At 41.2% G+C, this 25,142-nt stretch overlaps 1 protein-coding gene across 2 annotated transcripts; it reads right to left on the minus strand.

Annotated features, from left to right (window-relative positions):
• Positions 1-1,310: 1,310 nt before the first annotated feature.
• LOC119907895 (visinin-like protein 1) lies at positions 1,311-24,808 on the minus strand. 2 transcript variants are annotated; one of them, XR_005445149.1, is made up of 5 exons: positions 24,625-24,808; positions 4,209-4,384; positions 2,791-3,006; positions 1,944-2,622; positions 1,311-1,716 (listed from the first exon to the last, which is right to left on the minus strand). XR_005445149.1 is itself a non-coding variant. In XM_038725587.1 (4 exons), exons 2-4 carry the CDS (start codon positions 4,368-4,370, stop codon positions 2,425-2,427), a joined length of 576 nt encoding a protein of 191 aa, XP_038581515.1. In that variant the 5' UTR covers positions 4,371-4,384; positions 24,625-24,808; the 3' UTR covers positions 1,311-2,424. The 2 variants fall into 2 exon arrangements, 1 of the variants encoding a protein (XP_038581515.1); XM_038725587.1 differs by having other exon boundaries at positions 1,311-2,622.
• Between the last annotated feature and the right edge of the window lie 334 nt (positions 24,809-25,142).

Genomic DNA, 25,142 nt, shown 5'->3' on the forward strand with positions numbered 1-25,142 from the left:
TTTAGAAATATCCTGTTGCCAACCATTTCAACCTGATTTTTAAATCTAAACCATTGGAATACATAGATGTTGTGACTACAAGCTGGAAATTACTGACTTTTTTCAAATGAATGTAGCCTACATTACACTTTCCAGTTATCCGCTATCATATACATTCACAAGCAGGTATGCACATGTACAAACACACACCACCCAAGCTTCCTCTGCAACCTTTTGCTCTTTTTTGAATTGATTTTAGATCTGAGCTGAGTTCAGCAAAGATTCTCTCCCTCTGCCTATTATCAAAGCGCTTCCTCTTTGACATTTAGGGAGGAAAAAGACAAAAGGGGGGAGAGCAGGACAGTGGGAGAGGAAGAGGAGAGACGGCTATTTCAGCTTTTCATGTGAAACAACAATGAATCATGGAGGCAGGTTTGGCCTTTCCGAGAAATACCGTTTCTGTCATACGGCCTGCAATTACTGTCCTGATTATCCCCACTCCACACTGTTCTAGTGGCTCTTCCTGTTGCTCAAATTGCTGGTTTTTGAGAAGCAAGATCATGTTTCATATTACTCGGTGTGTTTTCCCCATTTCTGGTTCTGCTTAAATCACATATATGTCTAAGTCACATCAAATGATGAACAGGTTTACTCTCAAATTAAACTTTGGCAGAGTGCATTTTAGCAGTGCACTGACGAATATGCTGAAAACAACACATAGACTTCAACAAATTTTTTTTCTGCCAACAAAAACTTAAGCCAGCAGAAGAATCTGAAGATACTATTATCACATAACAATTCTATACATGGTGGCTTTAATTATGACAAGCGATTTCATGCCTTTCTTTTTCTAGTAATAATTCTTATTATATAATATTATTAATGTGAATTTTCACATTTCCTGTTGCCTCACTGAAACTGGAGCTGGTATCAGAAAAAAAACTAAAACAATCTGAAAGAGAGACATGCAGAGAACATGTTTCCCTGCTGGAGAAAGCCAATTTTATGTTATGGGGAGGACAAAGCTTTATTCTAACCTAATTATGTCCTTGTAATTAAACACATGTAATAATTCAAGATATTTGTTAGCATGTGAGGAAAAGCTTTAGGGGCAGCCAGAAGCCACTGAGCAGCACATCGGAGATCCATGCTGCTGGAGGAGCCGTCTGAGACATTCATCACCTGCCTCATACTCGGAGTGTAAAGCATGTGGACAGCATGATGTAATCGGAAATGCTTGATAATTAAAGTGCCATATAACTGGTTGTGCATTTGGCTGTTGAGGAACTAATGAATACAACTGCACAAAAACACACACATACAAATGCACATCTGGGTTCAGTGAAGTGTATTTTGCTCATAAAATGTCCACACACATTCTCAGATTCACACTCACACACATATGGACACCAGAACACAAACTCACACACAGCTTGTGGTATTGTTCATTTACACAGTTCTCTCACTATCAGCGTAACATTTGCTTCTCTCCTGTCCCTCTCTGGACCATGTGGACCCAACAACAGTCCCTTTGTTGGTTTAATGCCATTACTTCCTTTCCTAATTATCCCATGGTGCACAGCCTCCAAAAACATTGTGGGTGCCAGACTTTACACTAGAGTAAGACATTAAAGTAAATGTTTTTGCTTTCTTGACAGACACAGATGAAAAGATTGGTATTGCTCTCATTTACTGTACGGTAAATATGAAGCTGGAGCCAGGAGATGATTAGCTTAGCTTAGCATAATGACTGGAAACCAGAGGGAAGCAGCTACCCTTGCTCTGTGTGTTTACCAGGCAAAACCCCCTGTAATACCGCAACTTGTTGTGTATACACTTAAGTCTTTGTACAATTAGTGAGTCTTAGAGGTGCTGGTAGGCAGATTTCTTTACCCTTGAAGAGAGCCACACTAGCTGTTTCCCTGTTTTCAGTCTTGACTTATGCTAAGCCAAGCTAAGCTTACCCAATGTTATGAGAGTGGTATAAAGCTTCTCCACTAAATCTCAGAAAGAAAGGGAATAAGAGTATCAAACCAAAAGGTCAAACTATTCCTTTAAAAAGTGTCTTTTAGGACAATAATCTGTCATGAGGAATTTCTGCTATTCACACAGCATCAGATTGAATTTGTAAAGACACCCAGCTAGGCTGAAACTGGAGCGCTGCAGAAGTGTACTGCACAGCAGGACGGTCTGGAAGAAAAGAATGGCATCAATCAGAGGTCAACTGTGTTCCAAACATGGCTCATTACATCAACACACACGTCATCACTACCTCGAAAAAAAAAAAAGGCTTCCCTACCTCCTCCTCCTCTCCCCCAAACTAAATCCTTCCCTTTTTTCCCCCAGTCCCTCTGTTCCCTCATTCTGCTTCTTCCTCTTGTGTCAGTTCAACTCTTCCCCCGTCCCTCTCATCCCACCCTCTGTTTCTTCCACCCACCCATCTCTCTACTTCTGCATGTCACACTGCAGCAGTAGGACAATGGAGGGGTCAGACTTGGCCGCCTCTTTAAACTCTTCCAGGGAGATCTCATCATTGTGGTCTTTGTCCATCTTGGAGAAGATCTTGTCCACGCGTTGCTGTGGGGTCAGCCCGTCCTCGTTCATACGCATCATGATCACAGTGCCCACCATCTTGTAGATGGCCTGCAGAGGGAAAAAGGGAAATTGTTTGTCACGTTTGTCTTATAATGTATAAATAAGAGGATATCTTTACAGAAGCGAGAGCCAGTAAATCCCCGCAATCTGATTCCTAAATAACACCCTCTCAGGCATTCATTAACTCATGCCCACTCCCCCCTCGCAAACACATGCCTCGATGATCTCCAGCATCTCCATGCGTGTGATCTTCCCGTCCCCGTCCAGATCATACATGTTGAAGGCCCAGTTGAGTTTCTGCTCAAAGCTGCCCCTGGAGGTGATGGACAGGGCGCAGATGAACTCCCTGAAGTCGATGGTCCCGTCACCGTTCTTGTCAAATGTCCGAAACGCATGCTGGGCGAACTTGGAGGCATCACCATATGGGAAAAACTGGAGAGTGACAAATGAGAAAAATATTTGTGTATTCTGCAGGATTGTTGATATTTGATCTCAACTGACAAACAACTACACCTCCCTTCAGTGCTCCCTCAGAAGCTCCAACCCCCAAATTTCAAATCTCTGAGGTTTCTACAGTGTTGAAATGCCTTCGCCCTTGCCTGTTCATATAACTGTTTATACTCTTCAGACCTCAGTACAAAATGGGTTTATTGTTAATTTCCTGAATATATTTGCTGTATTGTTGTGAAGACATTTTTGCATCTGCTTAACTTTACATTTTTGTAACCAAATCTCTAATTTTAAGAATTTATTGTGTGAAATAGTCTCATTCTTTGTGACCACTTTACACTCTAACTTGTTTATTTTCAACTCTGTTCTACTCCTCAAAAAACTCCCAAAATCTTAAAATTGTTTAAACATTTTTTGTTTAGTTTTTCTAACATTTTGTCTTTAAAGACCAGATGTTGTCTTGTTTGGCCACATTTTGTGTCACTAATACTATAGTTTAGTGCAGAGAACATTACTGTATGTAACTTCTGTGACATGGGAGGGCTTTGATGATTATAACACAGAATGGGAGCAGGGGTATTACAGTGTAAGCTCAGAGGACAACGAATCCAGGCAAATAGCGGCTCGCTGTGTGCTAACTGTGTTTGGTAAGTGTCATTAAGCAGTTACAGTAATCTATGGTTAATGTAGAATAATGGGAGTGAATGAAAGTGAATGAAAGGATATGCTAAACTGATCTAAAATATCGTTAACCCCTGTGCATCCACCATCAGCCTCTTTCTGGCACTGCGCCACCTCCAAGGCTCCAGAATGTTCTGAGGGAGTTTTAGGCAGCAACAGAGTCGTTGGCAGTATTAGAGGCTCCGCCTCCTCTCTGTGCCCCAAACACAGGACGATTAGTCAGCCCTGGTAACGTAAGCTTTATATGTAACAACCCAACAATGTTCTGAGTCATTTAAGAGGTAACTTTTATCATTTTATATAACTACAGTAGCAGCAATGTAAAATGAATTATGAGCACAATTTTCACTGTATGCACTGCAGAAAATCTATGTAAACATTGTGTTACCCGTTTGTAAAGACACCAGCACTACTCGTTACAGAGTAATCTACTGCCATGATTTCACTCCCTCTGATTCATGTCCCTTTTAATGCCTCTCTCCTGCCCTCCACCTCGCCCTCACCTTAACATAGAGCTGCTGAAACTCCTCCAGGTTGAGGATGCCAGAGGGACAGTCTTTGAGGAAGCCTTTGTACCACTGCTTGAGCTCTGCCTCGTTGAATTCGGTGCTCTTGGTCAGGTCATCCAGGACCTCCGGAGCCAGCTTGCTGTTGTGTTTCCCCATGATGCTTCACCGCTCTAGGGGGAGAAAGATGCAGAGAGAGGGACAGGATGAACACACAGGTGAGGAGGTGCTAGACAAACAACCGCGGCAGCAGTAATGCCCCTGTGTTGTTGCAACAGCACAGGTCTCTGAGGACGGATGCAAACAGAGACACACGCAGAGGAGAGCTGCATTGTTTTTATGTGGCTTTGTGTGTCAAAATATAGGCTACAGTATAAAACATGAACACACATATATACACAAGCCATTTAGTCTTTCATTTATTTAAAGGGTAATTTTGGTATTTTTAAACCAGGGCCCTATTTTGCCATATTTTGGGGTTGAAAATGACTAGTAGGGTTTTGGAATCTGTGCGGTATGGTGTATCCCAAGGTTCCATGTAATGCCCTTCACTGTTCAGTGCCTATATGAATAATATGCCTTTAGCTTTAGCAGTGCACATACATTACAGACAAAATGTTAAAAAAGGTCTTTCCATTTCCATAATGACTTGTATCATTTTGTATCATTCACCTGGTAGCATTGCTGCCATTTTGGCTTTAAAATGGCCCATTACCCTGGCTCCTCACCACACATATGTTCACAAGGCCGAGGACCACTGCAGTGCCTTCATGACGCCATCCCTGACTCATTCCCTGTCTGACAGCTTTCGCACTTTGACACAAGGTCCCAGCCGACACAGCCGAGACCACAAATCCTCCTCTAAATTGCAGATTTAGAGAGAGCATGGGGACCATTTAGAGGCTGGAATATCATCCTGCCGTGCTTTATGGCGAGTGAGTCACGTAGAAAGAGGCTACAAAATTTCCTGCAAACTGCTCAGATATGTTGGGCTTTATATTCCCATGACAAGTGGGAGGCAGCACTGCAGCAAAGCCAGAGGCTTAGAGGAAGAGCAATAAAGGCTATTAACAGGAGACACTCCAGCATTAACTTAACAAAAAAGGTCGCCTGTGATCTTACTAAGTTGAAGCACAAAAATGAATGTTTCTCTCCCCTCAGAGAATCCTCTTAGAGTTGAAAAATTGCTGTGCAGGAAGGAAACAACAAGAAAAGGAGCCTATAAATATGCAAGGAGGCGCAAAGAGTCACAGTCTTAACACCCAATGGCTCAGCTGGGTGTACACATGGTCATCGAAGTCCTGTAGAGATCAAACATCTTTGACTTCAACATCTTTTTATCAGTTATTGGCAGAAAATAGCTTCCACTTCCACTTGTTTGTAATAGAACCCAGCATGTGTCGGCCATAAGAGACACTGTATGTGTTTCATTTCCACAAAGGAGTCTGTGTTTAAATTGTGCAGCGACACAAATGGATCCCTTCAGAGGTGACTCAGGATTTTTTAGGTTAGGAAGGCGATTGTTTTGTGTAACGTCTGGCAATGTTTCTTCTGTAAACCATCTGTGTAATGCATTCCTTACACACACAAATACACACACACGCACATACACACACAGTTTCACAAGGTTAACTGCTGCAGGATGGATGCAGACAGATGTTGAGGAGAAGGATCGCATAAGAGGTTCATGTTGTGGCAGCAACACCTGTAGCGCCATTTTCCCCTGAGAGGCCGTCATTAAATTAGAAGTGGTCAATTAATACATTTCCACCCTCTCTCTTAAATGATGACTCTGTGCCCCGCACGGCAGACATTCAGCTCTGTCGCTCTCTAAAACACTGCATCAACAAACTCGCAAAGACGCAAGTTCATTTTGGCTCTTCCCTCCTCGGTACACAAACACAAACACAAACACACTCCACAGAGTTGCAACGTTGACTGAGGCAGATGAGATTTTATCCCTCTGTGAAGGAAGCAAATGTAGCACATAATAGAGTTTCCTGCGGAGGACAGCGAGAGACGCGTCTAACCAGGCGAGCAAACACATGGAGACGTATCCCATCTGAAAGAATCAAAATAAACACAGCAGACGTCTGCAAAATAGGCAACCCGTAGGTTCATTCTAATCATTCCCAGGTCGGATGCTGTCATTCAGTAAGGTGCTCAGGTTTCTGCCAGCTCATTTAACTGAGGCAGAGATCTATTGTGGGAGACTATTCAGGTGTTGGAGGTTATCTGGAGATAACCCCGGATGTTTCTATTTCTTGGATTAGGCCACCTTTCAGAACAAATCCATCAAATCCCTGGGGAATCATTGAGATGCATTCAGAATACAGATTACCTGGTCGTCAATGCCGTTTTCTCATTTTGCCTCATTTTGGAGAAGGTAACACTTATCTGAGTGCAGGAACGCATGCGTATATGTGCGCAGATGTATTTCACGCTCAGGTGTGCGTGTGTTGCAACAGAGATGTGCTTGCTGTTTAAGGAGAAACAAAGCATGGAAAGGCAGACACATGAGTGCATACAATATGGTCTTTTGATGTCCCTGTTTATGGAACCTAGTTCTTCTATTTCTTTAATGATTTAAAAAGGTCTGGTGTTGGGTTCGTCAATTGATACCAGCAGCAAAACAACCGCCAATCAGAGCTTCTTTGGCAGGATTTAGAATAATATCCACTTGCTTTGCCTCAAGTAGATATAAAGCAACTGAAAAATTGCTACAAAAATGGATAAATTATCATGGATGACATCACATCTGGACAGGTTATTGTAAGTTGACTTGCAACAGACATATTAAATCTTAAAGCTACAGTAATCAATATTATTATTTTTTATTTACATTTTTTTTAGATTCTCTGCACTCCAATCAATCTTTACAACAAAATAGATCTGATGAACTCACTGTATAATACCTGCCCAGCAAACAAAAAAAAGCAAAGTGAGCGACTAGCTGGTGAACATATGGATTTAGGGTAGACACAGACACCACTCCAAATGAATGATCATGTTTCTCCGTGTCTGCTGTGTGTTCGTAGATATATATAGATAGATATTATATAGATATTATTAACATGTTCAGCACAATAACTATATGATGATAATGTGTTTATAGATTGTTCTACTGCCTCCAGGTGGCCAAAACAAGAAAAGGTAGCTTCAAATTGGCACATTTCTTTAACCGACACTAAAAATGTTCCCTGCTCCTCGCAGCCACCTTGTAACATAACTTGCTACTGATAGTTTTGGTAAAACAAAACAATATAACCCCCTAACAAACAGAAATTGGCTAACATGAACATGATGTGAGATTGAATAAATCAAGTTTACGAAATGGCAGTTCAGTCTAGTTAGTAGTCTACTGAGACAGTAGAAAACACTGATTCCTTGTATATTTCAAGTATCATCAGTTTCCTTTAGTACAACATTATGAATTTCCGTTTTTGCCGAACAGAGGATCAAATACCAGGGGAAACCCACATGCTCCCCAATGCCAATGCATTAAAAGCCACTCCTTCAGGCGATAACATGAATAGCTTTATTCCCTAAAGGCCACAATACCCCTCACATATACAGCCCTGAATGGGGATCAAGGGGCCTGGCAACATGCTGGTGCTGTGCACGATGTCGTCTTTGTCAGTCCATTCACGTCAACATGCAGCCGAGGCCCAAGCACACACACACAATTGTCAGCTTCAACCAGGGACAACCAGGACATATTAGTTCCATCACTCTCTGGAATTCTTCTACAGACACTCACAGACTGACGTGAAAAATATAACGATAAAGGAGGACACAGCAAGAGAAGAGGAAGAGGTGTGGAGGAGGGAGGATGACTCAATCTGGATTCACACTTCTGAGGGAGAAGACAAATAGACAGGGAGCGAGACAGAGAGTGAAAAGGTGATGAAGATGGAACGACAGAGAAAGACGTTAGGCTGCAGGCAGATAAGCGGAGCTTGTAGGAAATTGTCGCAACAGGCGTTCAAAAGAGAAAGACATGTATCTTATTGAGTCTGAAGGGGCCCCTAACGCATGTGTTCATCCCAGCTGTCAGAATGATAGTGAACGCAAAGTCTAGCCTGAGTTGTGAATGCGTGGGAGGGTGCGTGCTTGTCGCTGTGTGTATGTTTGTGTGTTTGCCAGCCCAGCTTGAGGGCAGTCCTGCTGATTGAATGAGCTAGTTAAACATGTTTGCGTGTCAGAGTCAGTGGTAATAAAGCTTCCATTTTGATGGCAGTTTTCCCAAACTATTTGTTATTGGCTGATGTACGACATGAGGGTTTTACATGAAAGGCAGAGGTTTTCTTAAAGTGGCATCCGAGGACTAACAAATCACAGCTCTTCACTCTTGTTTTGCACCTTTGAAATCATGTGTATAAGATGACAGAGCAGTTATTCCAGTTAAATATGTAAGTTAAACTTTATTTATTCGGGTCTCACTGTGATCGAAGTCTCTTTTGCATGAGAGACCAGAGAAAACCGTATCTTGGTTCCAATGTTCCAGTGATCGGTCGTCATGCATTATATATTGAAGATGAAATTAATATAAAAATGAGTGCTGCCCATATTATTGATGCATGAGATGAGAGCTCAAATGAAGATTTGCTCTATTTGCCCGTTCACTGATTATCTCGTTGACTCATTTTGCAGCGTTGGTTGGATAAAACGAACAATCTGAAGACATCACCAGGAAATTCTGATGGACATTTTGTGAATCTTTACCGACTAAACAATTAAATGCGTTCCAATGCGTTAAAATGGTTCATCGGAGCTAAAGCATTAAGATATCAGAAACTTGATAAAAAGATAGACATGATTGATGACCTGCATAGGGCTTTTAACAGCAGACATTTTGAGAGATTTTGTCATTGTAGCAAAATAACAAATTAACAAATTATTCTGCCGTGAAGGTCAATTAGTTTTCATGTTCATCATGAACTGATGCTTCTGAAAATACGCAAAAAAAAGTAGAAGACAGTAGTCTAGTTTGGATATTACTTGTCCAAAAGTGTTTAAACAACAAAAGCAAATAGATATTAGCAATGGGCCAGAATGTGTATTTATACTGACAAATCAACACAAAAAAGGGGGATTGTATAATATTTTTATTTTGTTGTATTTTTGTCCTTTCCATAGAGGCATGCTGTGTATGGGAGTATCAATCAGTCATGCAGATCACAACCTCCTGAGTGATGAATCTGTTTGTGTCTTTGTGATGATCATTTGACGATGCTTAATGAAGATCTCTGTTGGATCGAACTGTTAAAGTAAATTCACTGGGAGCTGATTATCAGTCCAGTGTGCAGGTCTTTTGTCTGACTTTTGTCTTCAGTTTGTTTTTCAAGCCCCTGTTTAAGTTTTTTGGATGTGTGTACCTCGCATTCTATAGACAACACAGGCATAAGACGTTAGACAGACAAAGGTATACTCCTACTTTACAGCTAGCATTAACTCTCACTTAATTTCTATTTAACTCTTTTAAAACTTTTTTATATTTTGTTTATACAAATAAATTTGCCTTGCCTTGCTTCTGATGACAGGGTTCAACAGAACTTACAAAGAAAATGGACTTGACCAATGTGATAAAAACAGTACTGTAAATCTAGTTTTTACTTTCTGTATACACACACTAGGCTACACGTGGAACAAAACATGGCTGAAAAGCACTGCGCTTACATTGTTGTGAGGCTCAGGCGCTCTGGCTTTCCCCAGAGGGCAAATGTGCTGGTGTCCCGGTGACGGAAAATGATTAGCTGGCAAAAGCTGTAATTGAGTTGGAAACAGAGCAAAATGGGAAGCTAGGCCCCCCCCATACTTTAGTCATTTCCTGTGTGTGTGTGTGTGTGTGTGTGTGTGTGTGCGCGGGCATTTGAGAGAGTGGAAAAAGTACAATGGACTGTTGCAGCGATACATAGCAATCAGTAGGATACCCGTCCAATACCAGCCCTTGCCATGAACTACACTGTGATGTGTGTGTGTGTGTGTGTGTGTGTGTGTGTGTGTTGGTGTGTGTGTGTGTGTGTGTGTGTGTGTGTGTAAGATTGAGATTGAGAGAGAGAGAGAGAGAGAGAGAGAGAGAGAGAGAGTGATAATGCAATATAGAAATCTGAGATGAGACATGGACGGCTGGCGTATTGATATATGTGAGTGGTAGACCACACCCTGAATGGTCTTCATGGCAGCTCAACAAAACATCAAAAGTCAAATAGAAAAAATAGAAAAATAGGTTGTCCTGACAACAGTTGCCTGGCTCGCTGCCAAACAGCCACCCGGCAGCGGATGATGCTTTCAGCCTGTCGAAGCAGTCCCTCTGCCAACTGGACCTGACCAATTGGCTGACTGATAGACGGGGTTGATGTGGGTTTTTTTATTGAAACTCTATAAACTGGCCAGCTTCTTCCACATCCCACATGATGCCCTGTGTTTGATTAGATATTTATTGTTGAATTGAACAGCAGACTATTACACTGGTTGCTTATTAGAAGCAACCTGGTTTCATTCTAATGCAGTTTCTGTAACATATACATGCATAAATGTTGTAACTTTTTATAATTGCAGGACGGAGTAATAATTTAGTTTTAAATGTTTTGTATTATATAATCATATTTTGTCCAAATGAAAGATTCCAATTAAAAGTAAGACACGGGAAAAAATTTGTCAAATTTCAATGACAAAACATTGAATTTAATATCAATCATTATGCGAGAGCAAGTGGAATGACGCCACAAGGAGGAAACAAGAAAGATCTCCTGTTGAGGTGTTTACTTATTGTTTTACTTTTGTGATAAAACCATTTAAGTCTTTATTTGTGACCTGCTCAAACATGGTGTAACAGTAGGACAGTAGAGTCACAAAGTCAGCTAACTCACTCTGGAAAATCAGTTGTGTACAGAGGCTGCATAGCAAAAGCAGCATGTTAGCAGAGCAGTGGCAGCAGCTTCAGTCCCTCGGCGTCATTGAAGGATGCATTCGGGCGCAGTATTGAGTGTAGGTCACTACATGTGTTGGTCCAGCACACAATCACTGTAGTTAAAAAACGCCAATACGCAATCTGTGACAGCCGGATTGATTAAAACAGAAACGTATCTTTTTTTCATCAGACGCATAAGATGGGCGACTGAAAACGGCAGCTGAAATGCCTCCTGTGTGGACAAGCTTTTCCACAGCAACCTCTATCTTAACTTTGATAACATAAGGGTGTTTGGGACTTGAATGCTGTGGCACCTCATTTACTTGAGTGTTGACAGCCAAACTACTTGACTTGAGACTTGAGAAGTAAAACATTCAAGGCTTTTGACCAAGTGAAACCCTCGAAACAATAAAAATAAACAAGACAAAAGTCACACAGGTTTTGCACAGCCACACAGCTTGAGTCTAGCACTTGGTCTCACACAGATAAAAACTCCAATAACACTGTCTTGAGTATATTGTGAGATAAACTGGCAGACAAAATATTCTTAATAATATTATTATATATATCAACAAATGCAGCAGTCTTCATACAGAGTGAAAGCCTGTTAGTGGAAGCATTATTAACATTGAGTGAAAATGGGGGTTGTGTAAGTAATTGCAGTTATTAAACGAAATGCCAGTGCTGAGGTGTTCCTTCCCATCAGTAAGATCTCTGTATTGTTCTAATGTACATATACAGTGTATATAAGACGGAGTGTGACTGGAGAAGGAAGGATGCATTGCTATAGAAACACAGCTCACCTCTGTGCAGTTCAAACTCTAATTTAAGACCAGGCAACATGTCGAGCCTGGGGAGAAACACAGGGGACAAAACGGGTGCGTGCCCTTATGAGTCAGTCTCATAGCTAACCTTTATCTCCCATATCTCCAAATCGTCATTTATTCACCTCAGTATTTATCGGCACAATTACTTTTACAGATTTACTGAAGCCGGGGTGACTCATGTCTGAGTGCTGCTCTAATTGTCGCCTGTTTTTTTTTCTGTCTGTGCCCTATCTAACCTGCACAGCCTTGTAAAATGTGGCTATTGATATTCCAGCAACATCTTTAAACTCAGGCAGAAGCGGAAGGATGCCAGCACACACACGCGCTCAAACACACAAACACACATTTTCCTACACTGCTCCAGGTCGAGAGTTGTTTGGCTGTAAGGCTCAGGTGTTTCGGCGCCAGACACAAACAGTCTCTAAAACAAATATACCCATGTCCTTTAAGCGCACACACATACACACATGCACATACAGTAGTCGTGTGTTTATTGTGCAGTGTGTTGACAGTAGTGTAAAGGAACACGGGAAACAAAACATGGGACAAAAGCCCTTGTCCCTGCTCCCGCACTGAAAGCCACGCTCTCATCAATGTCCTCTGTTGACATGGACCTTCAGTGTGTTCTGAATCACAGACTGGTGGTAGGCGGCAAATCAGCATCTTACAACCTGCAGAATAATGTCACAGCAAAGTTGTGTGCAAAGCTGCTATATGTGTCATTTTAAGTTAATCACTTGCATTTCAGACGCTGCCAAACACAGCCATATCTTTGTAGCATGCATCCAAAATGTACAGGCATTTGTGTACAAAGCACTAAAGGATGTGGTTTCATAGTCTAGTGGAAATATAGTTTGTTATAAATGTATAGTATTGCAGTTGCCATTAGAAGCCTAAAGTATACTGTGTATGCCAAATACATTCGCCTTAACTAGTTGACTGTTGAAAGAAGTGTAGCATTTCTACAATGTTGACATGAACATTGGCCCTTACTAATTTTGACATCCACTTATCTTCTGGTAAAAGTTTAATAATTCCCAGGAAATCTCTCTACAAGACCTGATCAACTTGTATTCTAAGGGTGGCAAAAATAACATGGGTTTATTGTAATTATTACAATAGCTCCTTGCGACTGTTTTACTAAAAGAAAAATGACTTATTTCGTCAAACTATTTACCCCCCAGTGAATGTATGTTTTAATTTAGGTGCAAACATTAATATTAGTTTTAATTCTAACAGCCTGAATCAATGGGCGAGTCTTTATTAGTATCGCAAAAGTGATGATTGAAACTTCCTTACAGAGGGAACTCCTCGTTCTCTACTAGGAACCTACATTTCAAAGTGGTATCAGTAGGACTTATATGGCTACCAAACATGAAACAAAGTGCTACACCTTGGTGATTTGCCACCATTTCTGCAGTATACATATTCTGCAGTTACATCACTACGACTAGTTAGGGCCCGAGCACGACCGTGCGAGGTCCCTATTGAATTTGCTCGGATTATTTTTAGGGCCCGAGCACGACCGTGCGAGGTCCCTATTGAAATTGCTCGGATTTTTTTTTTTTTTTTTTTTTTTTTTTTTTTTTTTTTTTTTTTTCTGCAAAGTAGGCCCAAATGACATGGCCTAAACATACTCGAAAACTCACCAAAATTTGCAAACATGTCAGAACCGGTGAAAAATTTCGTATTCTACAAGTTTCGCACATGGGCGTGGCAAAATGACTCGCTAGCGCCACCTAGAAAATTGGAAATGATTAGCCCCTCGTTCACGTTCAACCTACATGTACGAAATTTTCTGGGGACATGTATCGTATCAAGACGCACAAAAAAGCCTCAAGAACCCATAGCCTAAAGTCAACAGGAAGTCGGCCATTTTGAATTTTATGGCCATTTTTGGATGATTTACATACTTCGTACTTTAACGAACTCCTCCTAGGGATTTAGTCGGATCGACCTCAAATTTCTGCTGTGCCTTCTAAAGGCATTGACGATGAAAAGTTGTGCTATTTGCGCGTTTTCGTCAATGGGCGTGTCCGTGGCGTCGATGATTCGCAATGAAACAGGAAGTTGTTGTAACTTCAGTGTACATGCTCACATCCGGACCAAACTGTACATGTAGGATGAGAGTCCCGCCCTGAACACATGTACATGCCGACATTCACCCACAGTCATAGCGCCACCTGCTGGCAACAGAAAGTGACCTTTAACGAAGCAGCCCCCGCCGCACGTTTCACCTACGTGCACGAATTTTCTGTGGTACGTGTATCTTGTCCAGACGCACAAAAAAGTCTCTTGGAGCCATAGCCTAAACCCAACAGGAAGTCGGCCATTTTGAATTTTACGTCAAATTTTGGATGATTTACACACTTCGTACTTTAACGAACTCCTCCTAGGGATTTAGTCCGACCGACTTCAAATTTGTGCTGTGCCTTCTAAAGGCATTGAAGATGAAAAGTTGTGCTATTTGCGAGTTTTCGTCAATGGGTGTGTCCGTGGCGTGGCGTCAGAGATCAAGTCTTCGCCATGACACAGGAAGTTGTTGTAACTTCAGTGTACATGCTCACATCTGAACCAAACTTTACGTGCTTGATAACTCTCCCACCCCGTTATGGAGGACCGATCCTGACACAGCAGAAATAAATACAGAAATAAATAAATGCTCAATAAATAAATAAGCATCCAATTAAATACACAAAAAAATAAAGTAAATAAATAAATGTAGGTAGTAATTAAATTATACAAGGAGACATAAATGTTATATTTTAATTAGTGCCTTTACTTATTCACCTTTGTTATAATTACCTTATTTTTTATTCAACTTTATTTATTACTAATTTTTTTATGTATTTATTTATGTGTGTGTTTTAATATTTTTGTCTGTTTTATTCTTCCTTTGTATTTATTTACCTTATTTATTTTCACCCATGGTATTTATTTCTGCCTGTCTTTTTTAAATTTTTGTATGCATTTCTGCCTCATTATGCAAATGAGGAGGGGCTGTGTCTCAAGGGGTCATCTTCTCTGCTATTGGTGGACCAGTCAGACAGGAGAGCTCTACTCTGCCTGCAGACATCAACGATCTTGCCCCTCACACAGTCAGATGGCTTCCTTCAGTGCGCTGAGGTGTTTAACAACTCTGAAGACAATACTACCAGCAATGTCTTCCTTCTCTTTTCACGTAGACGCTCGACAGACAGTGCTTTCAGTTTGCTGCATGCATGGACACAGAACTGCGGTATAGGGAGAAGCACACGGTCAGCTGGCTGCAGCTAAATCTGGAGTGCACTCGTATTCAATTCTGTATGGTAAATTCAGTTTTAACGGAGCAGAGCGAGCTGACAGGCAGAGTTAGAGACTTTTTCTGTCCGTTTCTCTCTTTACAAAAGCATGTTGCAGTCAGAGTCTTCTCTGAAGAGGGAAATGAAGTCTCAGTAGTACCCGATGAGAGCATACAACACAATTTATCAAATTACACAACGGATATACAGTATGAAAATAAGATTGATTGGATTATACTCACAGGAAGTATAAAACCTGTTACATGCGTAACACAGTAATGTCAGGGAAATTACTTTACTTAGATTAAGTACTGCAGTTGTACATTTGAAATACCTTCCTACTTTCTGATAGGAAGCCTTCTTGAGGTGGTATAAAACATTTCTTCTTATATTCTGATTTGAGTTGTGGACAACTATGACCACATGAATTAAAAAATTAAACATTTCACTGCCCAAGTCAGCTATAACACAAGTCTTGTTCATCAGACTACATGCTGTGGACAGATTTTGTCCCAGGATTTATTATGCATTTCTTCTTCTTCGTTGCATGATTTAGAATAATAAGGTGAGAAATGGGTCTATTCTGAGTTCATCCTGCACTGCAGCAGCTAATAAAGTCCATTTAATCCCAAAAACGCTTTTCTTTTAGGCAGGCTGGAGCAGAAAACAACTCACCTTTCTCAAGTTGTACAGTAATGTCACATGTGTATGAAGGTGGATCAAACAGCTAATCTTAAATGTCAAAGTAGAGAGGAGCCTAGTAGGCCTATTTATTTTCATTCATTACACAATATGAATAAGCTATGCAGACAGTTGTAAAGAAAGAACATCTTTTTCTTCTGTTCTCTACTTGTTATAGTTACACAGTATTAGGGGTGTGGGCTGTATTAAAAGTATCCACTGTTCTCCCATGCTCTAACACACAGTAACGATGAAATGTGTGCTGTTCTCACATTCTTCCTCTGTATGTACACATAAACAACAAGGCAGGGAAATATAAAAGGAATTTATTTTATTGTTTGGGTACATTATTGTTCAGTGTACATGCTCACATCTGAAACAAACTTTACGTGCTTGATAACTCTCCCACCCCGCAGACATCTACACGCCAACACCGATTTATATTCATAGCGGCAAGTGCTATGTAGCTCCACATAGGGGACACAGGAAGTGACATATAACACCTTCATGCGGCGTCATAACCGCGTAGCAAATTCACAGCCGCACCGGCAGAGCTCCAGAATATGCAACTCGGCCGGCTCACACGCGGACGCGCTTATAAGTGCGAGGGCCCGCCCAACGCTGCTTGCAGCTTTAATTTTTTTTTTTTTTTTTTTTTTTTTTTTTTTTCTGCAAAGTAGGCCCAAATGACATGGCCTAAACATACTCGAAAACTCACCAAAATTTGCAAACATGTCAGAACCGGTGAAAAATTTCGTATTCTACAAGTTTCGCACATGGGCGTTGCAAAATGACTCGCTAGCGCCACCTAGAAAATTGGAAAAATTAGCCCCTCGTTCACGTTCAACCTACATCTACGAAATTTTCTGGGGACATGTATCATGTCAAGACGCACAAAAAAGCCTCAAGAACCCATAGCCTAAAGTCAACAGGAAGTCGGCCATTTTGAATTTTATGGCCATTTTTGGATGATTTACATACTTCGTACTTTAACGAACTCCTCCTAGGGATTTAGTCGGATCGACGTCAAATTTCTGCTGTGCCTTCTAAAGGCATTGACGATGAAAAGTTGTGCTATTTGCGCGTTTTCGTCAATGGGCGTGTCCGTGGCGTCGATGATTCGCTATGAAACAGGAAGTTGTTGTAACTTCAGTGTACATGCTCACATCTGGACCAAACTGTACATGTAGGATGAGAGTCCCGCCCTGAACACATGTACATGCCGACATTCACCCACAGTCATAGCGCCACCTGCTGGCAACAGAAAGTGACCTTTAACGAAGCAGCCCCCGCCGCACGTTTCACCTACGTGCACGAATTTTCTGTGGTACGTGTATCTTGTCCAGACGCACAAAAAAGCCTCTTGGAGCCATAGCCTAAAATCAACAGGAAGTCGGCCATTTTGAATTTTACGTCAAATTTTGGATGATTTACACACTTCGTACTTTAACGAACTCCTCCTAGGGATTTAGTCCGACCGACCTCAAATTTGTGCTGTGCCTTCTAAAGGCATTGAAGATGAAAAGTTGTGCTATTTGCAAGTTTTCGTCAATGGGCGTGTCCGTGGCGTGGCGTCAAAGATCAACTCTTCGCCATGACACGGAAGTTGTCGTAACTTCAGTGTACATGCTCACATCTGGACCAAACTGTACATGTAGGATGAGAGTCCCGCCCTGAACACATGTACATGCTGACATTCCCAGACAGTCATAGCGCCACCTGCTGGCAACAGGAAGTGACTTTTAACGAAGCAGCCCCCGCCGCACGTTTTACCTACGTGCACGAATTTTCTGTGGTACGTGTATCTTGTCCAGACGCACAAAAAAGCCTCTTGGAGCGATGCCCTAAAATCAACAGGAAGTCGGCCATTTTGAATTTTACGTCAAATTTTGGATGATTTACACACTTCGTACTTTAACGAACTCCTCCTAGGGATTTAGTCCGACCGACCTCAAATTTGTGCTGTGCCTTCTAAAGGCATTGAAGATGAAAAGTTGTGCTATTTGCAAGTTTTCGTCAATGGGCGTGTCCGTGGCGTGGCGTCAAAGATCAGCTCTTCGCCATGACACGGAAGTTGTCGTAACTTCAGTGTACATGCTCACATCTGGACCAAACTGTACATGTAGGATGAGAGTCCCGCCCTGAACACATGTACATGCTGACATTCACAGACAGTCATAGCGCCACCTGCTGGCAACAGGAAGTGACTTTTAACGAAGCAGCCCCCGCCGCACGTTTCACCTACGTGCACGAATTTTCTGTGGTACGTGTATCTTGTCCAGACGCACAAAAAAGCCTCTTGGAGCGATGCCCTAAAATCAACAGGAAGTCGGCCATTTTGAATTTTACGTCAAATTTTGGATGATTTACACACTTCGTACTTTAACGAACTCCTCCTAGGGATTTAGTCCGACCGACTTCAAATTTGTGCTGTGCCTTCTAAAGGCATTGAAGATGAAAAGTTGTGCTATTTGCGAGTTTTCGTCAATGGGTGTGTCCGTGGCGTGGCGTCAGAGATCAAGTCTTCGCCATGACACAGGAAGTTGTCGTAACTTCAGTGTACATGCTCACATCTGAACCAAACTTTACGTGCTTGATAACTCTCCCACCCGCTATGGAGGACCGATCCTGACACAGTCAGAAATAAATACAGAAATAAATAAATGCTCAATAAATAAATAAGCATCCAATTAAATACACAAAAAAATTAAGTAAATAAATAAATGTAGGTAGTAATTAAATTATACAAGGAGACATAAATGTATATATTTTAATTAGTGCCTTTACTTATTCACCTTTGTTATAATTACCTTATTTGTTTATTCAACTTTATTTATTACTAATTTTTTTAATGTATTTATTTATGTGTGTGTTTTAATATTTTTGTCTGTTTTATTCTTCCTTTGTATTTATTTACCTTATTTATTTTCACCCATGGTATTTATTTCTGCCTGTCTTAAATTTTTGTATGCATTTCTGCCTCATTATGCAAATGAGGAGGGGCTGTGTCTCAAGGGGTCATCTTCTCTGCTATTGGTGGACCAGTCAGACAGGAGAGCTCCTACTCTGCCTGCAGACATCAACGATCTTGCCCCTCACACAGTCAGATGGCTTCCTTCAGTGCGCTGAGGTGTTTAACAACTCTGAAGACAATACTACCAGCAATGTCTTCCTTCTCTTTTCACGTAGAAGCACCGACAGACAGTGCTTTCAGTTTGCTGCATGCATGGACACAGAACTGCGGTATAGGGAGAAGCACACGGTCAGCTGGCTGCAGCTAAATCTGGAGTGCACTCGTATTCAATTCTGTATGGTAAATTCAGTTTTAACGGAGCAGAGCGAGCTGACAGGCAGAGTTAGAGACTTTTTCTGTCCGTTTCTCTCTTTACAAAGACGCATGTTGCAGTCAGAGTCTTCTCTGAGATGCGAGCACGACATACAACACAATTTATCAAATTACACAACGGATATACAGTATGAAAATAAGATTGATTGGATTATACTCACAGGAAGTATAAAACCTCTTACATGGGTCTATTAAAAGTAAAGTAACACAAAAATGTCAGGGAAATTACTTTACTTAGATTTAAGTACTGCAGTTGTACATTTGAAATACCTTCCTACCTTTCTGATAGGAAGCCTTCTTGAGGTGGTATAAAACATTTCTTCTTATATTCTGATTTGAGTTGTGGACAACTATGACCACATGAATTAAAAAAACATTTCACTGCCCAAGTCAGCTATAACACAAGTCTTGATCATCAGACTACATGCTGTACAGTATTTGTGGACAGATTTTGTCCCAGGATTTCTTATGCATTTCTTCTTCTTCGTTGCATGATTTAGAATAATAAGGTGAGAAATGGGTCTATTCTGAGTTCATCCTGCACTGCAGCAGCTAATAAAGTCCATTTAATCCCCAAAACGCTTTTCTTTTAGGCAGGCTGGAGCAGAAAACAACTCACCTTTCTCAAGTTGTACAGTAATGTCACATGTGTATGAAGGTGGATCAAAAGAGCTAATCTTAAATGTCAAAGTAGAGAGGAGCCTAGTAGGCCTATTTATTTTCATTCATTACACAATATGAATAAGCTATGCAGACAGTTGTAAAGAAAGAACATCTTTTTCTTCTGTTCTCTACTTGTTATAGTTACACAGTATTAGGGGTGTGGGCTGTATTAAAAGTATCCACTGTTCTCCCATGCTCTAACACACAGTAACGATGAAATGTGTGCTGTTCTCACATTCTTCCTCTGTATGTACACATAAACAACAAGGCAGGGAAATATAAAAGGAATTTATTTTATTGTTTGGGTACATTATTGTTCAGTGTACATGTTCACATCTGAAACAAACTTTACGTGCTTGATAACTCTCCCACCCCGCAGACATCTACACGTCAATACCGATTTATATTCATAGCGGCAAGTGCTATGTAGCTCCACATAGGGGACACAGGAAGTGACACATAGCACATTCATGCGGCGTCGGAAACGCGTAGGAAATTCACAGCCGCACCGGCAGAACTCCAGAATGTGCAACTCGGCCGGCTCACGCGCGGACGCGCTTACAAGTGCGAGGGCCCGCCCAACGCTGCTTGCAGCTTTAATATTTAAAATGTTTTTTTTATTTAGAAAAATTAATCAGATGATCTGCACTTGTGTAATATATCTGCTGACAATAAATTGGCCAAAAATTACATCAAAATACAGATTTATTATAATTCCAAACCCATGTTAAGCTAGGTCCAATATAACCCAGCACTTCTTGTAGCTGTTTGACAGTAAAAGCCAGCTGAGTCATCTTTGCCAGAAGGCTTTTACCCTGTGAACCCTGACAAACTGTCAATCTATCACAAGGCTGTCACACAGTATAGTGACAGCCATAGCATCGACAGACCACTGTGTTCACACTCTAGTCACACCTATGGATAATTTTAGTGTCATCAGTTGACCTAACCTGCGTGCCTTTGGACTGTGGGAGGAAACTGCAGCTGTTGCAGAAATTGTCTGTAAACACTGAAGCACACAATAAAATAATACACAAAACACTGTTGGGTTGAAGATTAAAATATATATTGTACAATATGGAGACCTCAGCCTTGCCATAGGAGTCAGTCAGGGTGAGTCTCTCCGATGCTCAACACAGTACCAACACTTTTTGTAGCACTCAAGACAAAGAATTTTCGTTCTGATTGGACATCCGCCAACTCATCCTTTCATAGTACCAGTATAGCATTCTGCTGAACATACTACATTTTACGCTGACATACTGGTAACACAGTTCACAGGTAAGTACAGTTTCATGACATTTTCAGGTTCTTTGTGGAGCCTAATATTTCAGGAACGCAGATGGATAAGAGCACAAGGCAGAGACCGATATTCTCAGAGACCATACTCAAACAGTGAAGAGCACATGGCGTTTTTATGGTTTTAAATAAATGATAAAACCAAAGTCAGAGGCTAACAGTTGTCTTTCTCACAGCACTCGGAGGAAACCCACACAGATTTGAACCCATGGCCTTGTAGCTTAATCACTGAGTGGTATTTTACTGTATTAAAGCGGAGTAGGCAACTTTGCAAGAGACAGCTAGATTTTGAAAGTATCCAAACAAAAAAATCCCACCCCCTCCCTTAAGGCCTTCCTCCTAAGCCACTCCCTCAAAACACATTCAGCCAATTGGCCATGCTTATACAGGATTTTTTTTCTATGTGTGTCAGAGCATTTGATTTATTGATTGCTGTCAGGATGTAATTTTAACAAATATAACAAAAAATGCTGCTTTACCGCAGCTTTAAGGTAAAAGGGAAAAAAGTTGCTACACAATTCAGCTTGATATGTTCCTCTACCCAGTCTTTCTTTTCAAAGCCAGCTGAAATGTGACTTAATGGATACCAAATTAATATCTTTTGTTTCAGTTAGGAGATCAGTTCCTCCACACCACAGTTTCTGGTGTACGTTACCTCTCCATTGTATCTGTCAAGCCACTGGAGGACACTCTGTCAATGGCGTTGACTGATATCTATGGGTGTTCATTAGTTATCCACTGGTGATGCCAAACTCCTTCACTAAACATTCTTTTGTTGCTGCTCAACCACTATCAGCTGGTCCACGGGCTCACAGGAGCACACACACACACACACACACACACACACACACACACACACACACACACACACACACACACACAAACACAAACACCCATCATAAAATTCCAACATCTGTCTGGCTGGGTAACAAAGCATATGACAGGAAAGGATGAATCAGTCAAGAGACACACAGGTGGCAACTCAAGCGAGCCACCCCATGCAAACACAAATACACACACATGCAAGCACACGCACACAATGAGCCGCTGATGCGTGAGACAGATGCATAGTACACCTGGCCACAGGCTTATGGCAAAATGGGAGAGATACAAAGGGGGGAATGAAAGAGATACACAAAGCGGGAGTTGGCTGTGGGTGCCGTAGCATCATTCATCTACTGCTTTTAACAGAAAACAAGGAAAGAGGAGACTGGAAAAACAAACAGCACACGCATGCACAGACAGGAAATTGCTGATATTATTGTACTACTACTAAATATACTGAATATGGATCAATTGGTCTTTCCAGAGAAGAGGAAGTAGCTGTAATCATGTGTTTTCCCATCCAGTGACCTGTCAGCCAGCTATTATGTGTAACTGTAGCCTTGTTCTACCTGCTGCTGTAAATAACAGGGAGCTATCACTATGTCTAACATCACTGCAAAGACCAAGCAACCAACTCACAGCATCTTCAAATAGCCTGTTGCTCGTCTCGTGTGATACAAACATAGACTCAAAAGGAAACAAAATAATCCATGTGTCTGTGGTGACTGAGCAGTCATTTAGCAAATCCTGGTAAAATTTATTGAAAATATAAAATACCAACGAACTGTTATGAAATGCAATAGAGGTAAACACAAAAATAGCAGACACTGTCTTTATATAATAAAGTCTAAAAGCTCAATAAGACTAAACACTTAAACATATTAATGAAAGCGCCGTCTTCTTTATTTATAATTTAATTATAAACAGTTATTGATTGGGCATTTAAAGGTATTAAAAAGAGGATATTAAAATAGCAGAACAGATTACAATGCGATAGTCTTAGGGATATTTTGATGTTACTGAATAAGATCATAATTGTTGCTCCCCCATGGGAAGCTAAGCACCACTTGAGACGACCTGACTCTTGAGAACTATACACAGTCTGCTGAGAGTGTAAAAGTGGGCTGCAGTAGAAATAAAGCAGCAGAACAGACTGTATATTTTGTATAAATTAAGACTACAAACAATCATACAGCTACAACACCTTATCTGTATTGATAGACTGCATCACTTAAAGTTAACAGAGACTTTATTAGAAAGAAAAAAACACACTTAAAAGGTGGCAGAGTAGCAAATGTGCACCCTTCAGCACTGAGAACCATCATGCACCAAAGATCTGCTCCTGTTCAGTCAAAGGCTGACAGCAAAAGGGCTGCAGAGCCCAACTGAGCTGTCACTGCCACCAGCTATCTGTCATGGATGTGCCCATCACGGGTGTGTGTGTGTGTGTGTGTGCATGTGCTTGTGCATTTGTTGTCTTTCCATGTTCATGGAATATTTGCTGTGCATTGTACGTGAACACAATCAATGAACACCACTTTATGCAGAGACCTACAAATATGTAGACACGCGCGGCCAGTAACTGTGATGCATCTCATATGACCCTTTGATGCACAGTCGCATGAAGGCCACCAGTAATGTGAACAAGCTCACACACAGCCCACACTGGAATCTTTTCCTATTGATTGTGTGAGACCTGGCGTCATTCACAGAGGACTGGATTATGCAGATAAAACTTAACCACTTGCTGTATTTCTCCATCTGTCTCTCCCCCTCTCTTTACTCACACAGCTCAACTCAAAATTACTTTGAAGGCAAAACAGTGAAACCTGCAGCTATAGGCTTTCCCAAAAATGCTCACCAGACATGTGCACAAATTAAGTCACGTGATTCATTTGACATGCTTGTATCATGCTTATTTAAGCTCCAAATGTGCAGAGCCAGAGTTCAGTTTCAGTGGCGCAACACACAGGTAGCTTTATTTTGTGCCATCCATTGATTGCTTCCAGAGCATGAAGGACATTCTAGCACCGATTTCCCTGGCTGCATTTTCAGATCCGTGTGGTTTAGCAAACAGTTTGTGCATTCATTCAAAACATAGAGCACTCTCTAAAAATGTAACACATACCAGCACAACACAAGCATAATAATATCTGCTGCCATCATGGCAGATACAGTCAACAAAGTGCCCCTTTTCTTTAAAACATGAGACCATGATCCGGGGTTCAATTGACTCTACAGCCATAAGTGTCCTTGAGCAAGTGACTTAAGTTCCACGCTCAATAAGACAGTTCAGTATAATTGAAACCTTGACTTTTGTAGTGCTCAATAAATGTGACACACCAACACTTAAGAGTTCTCTTTTCCAGGTGAAACACCTTTGATAATAGACCAATAAACAGAAATGTCCATGACTTTCTTTCTCATCACAGTAGGCTACTGCTTCCTTTAGTTAGGAAATAAAGGTAAGTAAAGGAATATTTTTACACATGAACACACACATTTTGATCAACACTTGTACACATTAACATTATGGTTATAAAGAGACCAGTAACACATAAAAATGTCCTCCACTTACCCTGTAACGTTTGGAAGAAGAAAAAGCTCCTTACAGCTGTGAAACAAAAGCCTCTTCTTTGCTTTTCAGCTATTCTCACGGCAGTGTTTTGGTCCAAAACAGTTCCTCCTTCATGTAAAATAACCTTCGTGTTAACTCACCTCTGTCTCTGGAAGAAGATGAATGAACCGCTGCGTCTCCCTTGCCAACACATTTGCATAAAGCCCGCCTCCCCCTCGAGGCGATTAGCTAGGATGCGGTTTGAAGGTGGGTCCTCTCCATCTGATTCGACGGAGCGGCTTGTCAATTCAAAGCCGTGCTGTGGCCGCGCGCGCCTGTGCCCTCGCGTCCTCTCTGTAGCTCTGCCGACCGCGCGCGAGAGAGCGAGCAAGAGAGCGCAGGAGGATGGCAATATTGTGAAAAACTAAAAGGGGAAAAATGAACAGTAGTCAAAACGGGAGAGATACAGTTTATTATTGCTCAGTATAGGATAAAATTCTCTCGTTGCCACTTACCTCTCCTTCAAATCCACCTAATTT

The sequence above is a fragment of the Micropterus salmoides genome, unplaced genomic scaffold (genome assembly GCF_014851395.1).
Source record: "Micropterus salmoides isolate LMB-PRFRI ecotype aquatic unplaced genomic scaffold, ASM1485139v1 Ms_hic_scaffold_17, whole genome shotgun sequence".
Classification (NCBI taxonomy): Eukaryota; Metazoa; Chordata; class Actinopteri; order Centrarchiformes; family Centrarchidae; genus Micropterus; species Micropterus salmoides.

Excerpts from the sequence above, each read along its gene's own strand:
- LOC119907895 (XM_038725587.1), bottom strand. The coding sequence starts at position 4,370 with ATGGGGAAACACAACAGCAAGCTGGCTCCGGAGGTCCTGGATGACCTG. Across the intron at positions 3,007-4,208 it reads TTCAGCAGCTCTATGTTAAG|TTTTTCCCATATGGTGATGC; the intron begins GTGAGGGCGAGG and ends GTCACTCTCCAG. Across the intron at positions 2,623-2,790 it reads AGATGCTGGAGATCATCGAG|GCCATCTACAAGATGGTGGG; the intron begins GCATGTGTTTGC and ends TTCCCTCTGCAG.